Source organism: Hemiscyllium ocellatum, assembly GCF_020745735.1.
Source record: "Hemiscyllium ocellatum isolate sHemOce1 chromosome X unlocalized genomic scaffold, sHemOce1.pat.X.cur. SUPER_X_unloc_3, whole genome shotgun sequence".
In the NCBI taxonomy this organism is placed as follows: Eukaryota; Metazoa; Chordata; class Chondrichthyes; order Orectolobiformes; family Hemiscylliidae; genus Hemiscyllium; species Hemiscyllium ocellatum.
Genome location: NW_026867593.1, coordinates 179621 through 185341, shown reverse-complemented (window position 1 = coordinate 185341; position 5721 = coordinate 179621). Strand labels below are relative to the sequence as shown.

Genomic DNA, 5721 nt, shown 5'->3' with positions numbered 1-5721 from the left:
AAAGACCTTGTCTATTTACCCCCCGCCCTCGTGATGTTATAAACCTCTATAAGGTCACCCCTCAGCCTCCCCCACCCCAGGGGGGAAAAGACCTTGTCTATTTACCCCCACCCTCGTGATGTTATAAACCTCTATAAGGTCACCCCTCAGCCTCCGCGCTCCAGGGAAAACAGCCCCAGCCTGTCCAGCCTCTCCCTGTAGCTCAAACCCTCCAACATCCTTGTCAATCTTTTCCGAACCCTCCCACAACATCCTTCCTGTAGCAGGGAGACCGGGATTGAACACAATATTCCAACAGGGACCCCCTAACCCATGTCCTGTACAGCCGCAACGTGACCCCCCCAACTCCTGTACTCAATACTCTGACCAATAAAGGGAAGCATACCAAACCCCTCCTTCACTATCCTATCCACCTGCGACTCCACTTTCAAGGAGCTATGACCCTGCACTCCAAGGTCTCTGTGTTCACCAACACTCCCCCAGGACCTTACCATTAAGTGGATAAGTCCTGCTAAGATTTGCTTTCCCAAAATGCAGCCCCTCGCATTGATCTGAATTAAACTCCATCTGCCACTTCTCAGCCCTTCGGCCCATCTGGTCCAGATCCTGTTGTAATCTGAGGTAACCCTCTTCGCTGTCCACGACCCCCACCTCCAGTTTTGGGGTCCACCTGCAAAAACGCGCTCTCCGTCCCTCCGAGGGGCCATGTGGACAGGCTCCACGTGCTTATCCAAATCCCCATGACCACCCCTTTCCTCCTGCCTGCCCACCGCCCCACACTGCTCGCCGCGCGTTCCACGGTCCGACCTCTCTCTGTGCAAAACAGAGACCGCCACCCTCCCCAACACCTGTGAACTTTCACCTCTCACCTGTGCACGCTGTAGACTGAGGCCCTTCTGGCCGTCCACCCTGATCGTGTAAAGACCGCGTCAAGTCTCCCCTCGGCCTCGAGAGGAAGACTAGTCACGTTCTCCCAGTGTTGTTGCACGTCTACGGGGGTGATGGTTAGACACTCTGTCTCTGTGTGTGTCTCTCTCTCTCTCTATCTGACTCTCTGTCTGTCTCTCCTGGTCCCTCTTTTCTCCCTCTCTCTGTCTCTACCCTCTCTTTGTCTCTCTCTCTCTCTCTGTTTCCTCCCTCGATTTTTCTGTCTCTCTTCGCTCTCTTTTCCCTCTATCTTCTCTCTCTCTCTCTCTCTCTCTCTCTCCCCCCGCCCCCGTCGATCTCTGTCTCTCTTCCCTCTCTGCCTGTCTGTCTCTCTTTGACCCCCACTCTCTCTCTCTATCTCTATGTCTCTCCTTTTTTCTCTCTCTCTGTCTTTCTCTCTGCCTCTCTCTCTCTCTCCCCCATCTCTCTCTATCTCTCTCTTTCTGTCTCTCCCCACCGTCTCTCACTCGCGCGCTGTCTCTCTCTCTTTCTCTCTGTGTGTGTCTCTCTGACTCTCTCTCTTTGTGTGTGTCTGTCTCTCTCTGTCTCTCTCTCTCTCCCCCTCTCTCTCTATCTCTCTCTTTCTGTCTCTCTCCCTCTCTCCCCGTCTCTCTCTATCTCTCTCTTTCTGTCTCTCCCCACCGTCTCTCACTCGCGCGTTCTGTGTCTCTCTCTCTTTCTCTCTCTCTGTGTCTCTCTTACTCTCTCTCTTTGTGTGTGTCTGTCTCTCTCTGTCTCTCTCTCTCTCCCCCATCTCTCTCTATCTCTCTCTTTCTGTCTCTCCCCACCGTCTCTCACTCGCGCGTTCTGTGTCTCTCTCTCTTTCTCTCTCTCTGTGTCTCTCTTACTCTCTCTCTTTGTGTGTGTCTGTCTCTCTCTGTCTCTCTCTCTCCTGCCTCTCTCTGTCTGTTTCTCTCTCTCTCTGTGTCTGTCTGTCTCTCTCTCCCCTCCCTTTCTCTCTCTGTCTCTCTGTCTCTCTCTCTCTCTGCTTCTCTCTCTCTCCTGTCTCTCTGTGTGTCTCTGTCTCTCTCTCTCTGTCTCTCTCTCTCTGCTTCTCTCTCTCTCTCTCTCTCTCTCCTGTCTCTCTGTGTGTCTCTGTCTCTCTCTGTCTCTCTCTGTCTCTCTCTCTCTCTCTGTCTCTCTCTCTGTGTCTCTCTGGGAGCTGGTTTCTGTGTTGTGTGAGCCGCGTGTAGCGCTGACGTTGCCTGGGCGTGCGCCCTCCCTCAGCAGCTGAACGGTTGCCTGACCCTTTTTCTCTCCTCGCTCTGACAGGACGGAGGACGTGTAGCCCGAAGCAGTTCGTCTGCAAGGACCAGGTGACCTGCATATCGAAAGGATGGCGGTGTGATGGGGAGAGGGACTGCCCAGATGGGTCCGACGAGACAGCCGACATATGTGAGTGTGGTAACGCTCCCTACACCCCCTCCCTATCTCTGTGTGTGTCACCCCCTCCAGCCCCCTACACCCCCCTCCCTATCTCTGTGTGTCACCCCCTACACCCCCTCCCTATCTCTGTGTGTGTCACCCCCTCCAGCCCCCTACACCCCCTCCCTATCTCTGTGTGTGTCACCCCCTACACCCCCCTCCCTATCTCTGTGTGTGTCACCCCCTACACCCCCTCCCTATCTCTGTGTGTGTCACCCCCTCCAGCCCCCTACACCCCCTCCCTATCTCTGTGTGTGTCACCCCCCTACACCCCCTCCCTATCCCTGTGTGTGTCACCCCCTCCAGCCCCCTACACCCCCTCCCTATCTCTGTGTGTGTCACCCCCCTACACCCCCTCCCTATCTCTGTGTGTGTCACCCCCTCCAGCCCCCTACACCCCCTCCCTATCTCTGTGTGTGTCACCCCCCTACACACCCTCCCTATCTCTGTGTGTGTCACCCCCTCCAGCCCCTACACCCCCTCCCTATCTCTGTGTGTGTCACCCCCTACACCCCCTCCCTATCTCTGTGTGTGTCACCCCCTCCAGCCCCCTACACCCCATCCCTATCTCTGTGTGTGTCACCCCCTCCAGCCCCCTACACCCCCTCCCTATCTCTGTGTGTGTCACCCCCTACACCCCCTCCCTATCTCTGTGTGTGTCACCCCCTCCAGCCCCCTACACCCCCTCCCTATCTCGGTGTGTGTCACCCCCTCCAGCCCCCTACACCCCCTCCCTATCTCTGTGTGTGTCACCCCCTCCGGCCCCCTACACCCCCTCCCTATCTCTGTGTGTCACCCCCCTACACCCCCTCCCTATCTCTGTGTGCGTCACCCCCTCCAGCCCCCTACACCCCCTCCCTATCTCTGTGTGTCACCCCCTACACTCCCTCCCTATCTCTGTGTGTCACCCCCTACACCCCCTCCCTATCTCTGTGTGTGTCACCCCCTCCAGCCCCCTACACCCCCTCCCTATCTCTGTGTGTGTCACCCCCTCCGGCCCCCTACACCCCCTCCCTATCTCTGTGTGTGTCACCCCCCTACACCCCCTCCCTATCTCTGTGTGTGTCACCTCCTCCAGCCCCCTACACCCTCTGCCTATCACTGTCAGTCCCAATAGCCCTTATGACAGTGCCCACTCCCTCAGCACCCGCTCCCTCAGCACTGACCCTCCCACAGTGCCCACTCCCTCAGCACTGACCCTCCCACAGTGCCCACTCCCTCAGCACTGACCCTCCTACAGCACCTGCTCCCTCAGCACTGACCCTCCCACAGCGCCCGCTCCCTCAGCACTGACCCTCCCACAGCACCCGCTCCCTCAGCACTGACCCTCCCACAGCACCCGCTCCCTCAGCACTGACCCTCCCACAGCGCCCGCTCCCTCAGCACTGACCCTCCCACAGCACCCGCTCCCTCAGCACTGACCCTCCCACAGCACCCGCTCCCTCAGCACTGACACTCCCACAGCGCCCACTCCCTCAGCACTGACCCTCCCACAGCGCAGCGCTTCGAGAGGGAGACTGTATGCGAGAATACGTTGGGGTGGGAGTGAGTGCCCGACTGAGTCCTGCCCCTCTGCGGAGACCCTGGAATGGCGGCAGGTGAAGTGGGGGTCGGTGTCAAGAAAGTGGGGGGTGGATCTGCCCAAGCGACAGAGTCTGACCCTTCCCCTCCTCAGCGCACGCGTCTGGGGTGTCGGATTTCACCCATTCCGCTGGCCAGGGGCCGGGAGAGCTAGCAGGGCCAGAGGAGGTGTGAGGGGGTGTGGGGAGAGTGTGTCATACTTTCCGAACGAGCCGAGTTAAGTTAACACAGTCTGCAGCACATCCTGTCTGGGTGTGACCAGGCCAGACGGAGCTTTTCCAAATCAGAAAAATATACAAGGAGGGAGCCACAGCATTCTCCCAGGCCCGGAATGCAAGCAGGGCGCGAACACCTCCCCACTGCCCTCATCTCTGTTTCTCCGTCCCCTCTCTCTCTCTCTCTCTGTCTACCAGCTTTCAACGCCCACCCTCAACCCAGCACTGATTACTGGGAGGGGGAAAGGTGCTGAGGCAGCGGGTGCTGTGGGAGGGTCAGTGCTGAGGGAGTGGTGCTGTGGGAGGGTCAGTGCTGAGGGAGCGGGCGCTGTGGGAGGGTCAGTGCTTTGGGAAGGTTAGCAGCAAGTCACGGTGTTGCTGTATGTTGATGTCTCAGCGATGTGTGCCAGTCTGGGGAGTGGGCGATGGGCCCGGTTTGAAAATAAAAGTGAGATGGAATGGATGGGTTGCTGTTTGAATGCACAATCCCCCTGTCTGTGCTCCGTTTCCACTCAACATCCCAGCAAGATTTGGCAGGACTCTGAACAGCAAATGTGAAAGTTGCAGCTGGTGTGTTCATTGGAATTGTGTTGGCCGTCGTCCCGAGTCCAGCTGTAATTAGAAACAGGTCGTGTGTGTGTGTGTGTGTGTGTGTGTGTGTGTGTGTGTGTGTGTGTGTGTGTCTGCGTGTGTGTTTGTGTGAGTGTATGTCTGTGTGTGTGTGTGTGTGTGTGTCTGAGTGTGTCTGTCTGCATGTGAGTGTGTGAATGCCTGTATGTTTGTGTCTGTAGGTGTATGTCTGTGTGTGCGTGTGTGTCTGTGTGTTTTGTGTGGCTGTGTGTGTGAGTGTGTGTGTGTCTGAATGTGTGTGTATGCTTGAGTGTGTGTGTCTGTCTTTGTATTAATTCGTGTATGTCTGTGTGTGTGTCTGCGTGAGTGTGTGTGTCTGTGAGTGTGTGTGTGTGTCTGTGTGCGTGTGGGTGTCTGTGTTTGTGTGCGTGTCTGTGTGTGTCTATGTCTGTGAGTGTGTCTGTGTGTGTTTGAGGTCGTGTATGTCATGTGAGTGTCTGTGTATGAGTGTGTGTATGTCTGTCTGTCTGTCTGTGTATTAGTTCGTGTATGTCTGTGTGTGTGAGTGTATGTCTATGTGTGCCTGTTTGTCTGTGTCTGTAGGTGTATGTCTGTGTCTGTGTGTTTGAGGTCGTGTATGTCTGTATATCTGTGCATGTATCTGTGCGTGTGTGTATGTCTGTGTGTGTCTGTGACTGTATGTGTGTATGTGGTGTGTGTGTGGTGTGTGTCTGTAGGTGTGTGTCTGTGTCTATGTGTGTGGTCTGTGTGTGTGTGTCTGTAGGTGTATGTCTGCATGTGTGTGTGTGTGTGGTGTGTGTATCTGCGTGTATGTCTGTGTGTCTGTGCGTGTGTGTGTCTGTGTCTAGTTGTATGTCTGTGTGTGTGTCTGTGTGTTCATGTATGTGTCTATGTGTGTCTGTAGATGTATGTCTGTGTCTGTGTGCATGTGTGTGTGTGCATGTCTGTCTATATGTACGTCTGTGTTTGTGGTTTGTGTATC

The 5721-nt window shown here is 55.9% G+C and overlaps 1 protein-coding gene across 1 annotated transcript in view; it reads left to right on the top strand.

Annotated features, from left to right (window-relative positions):
• LOC132808962 (prolow-density lipoprotein receptor-related protein 1-like) overlaps window positions 1-5721 on the top strand; it is a 56700-nt gene that overhangs the window by 2605 nt on the left and 48374 nt on the right. The window contains exon 2 of the mRNA XM_060822355.1: window positions 2200-2322. Coding sequence (XP_060678338.1) covers window positions 2200-2322 — 123 coding nt within the window. The remainder of the gene's footprint in view (window positions 1-2199; window positions 2323-5721) is intronic.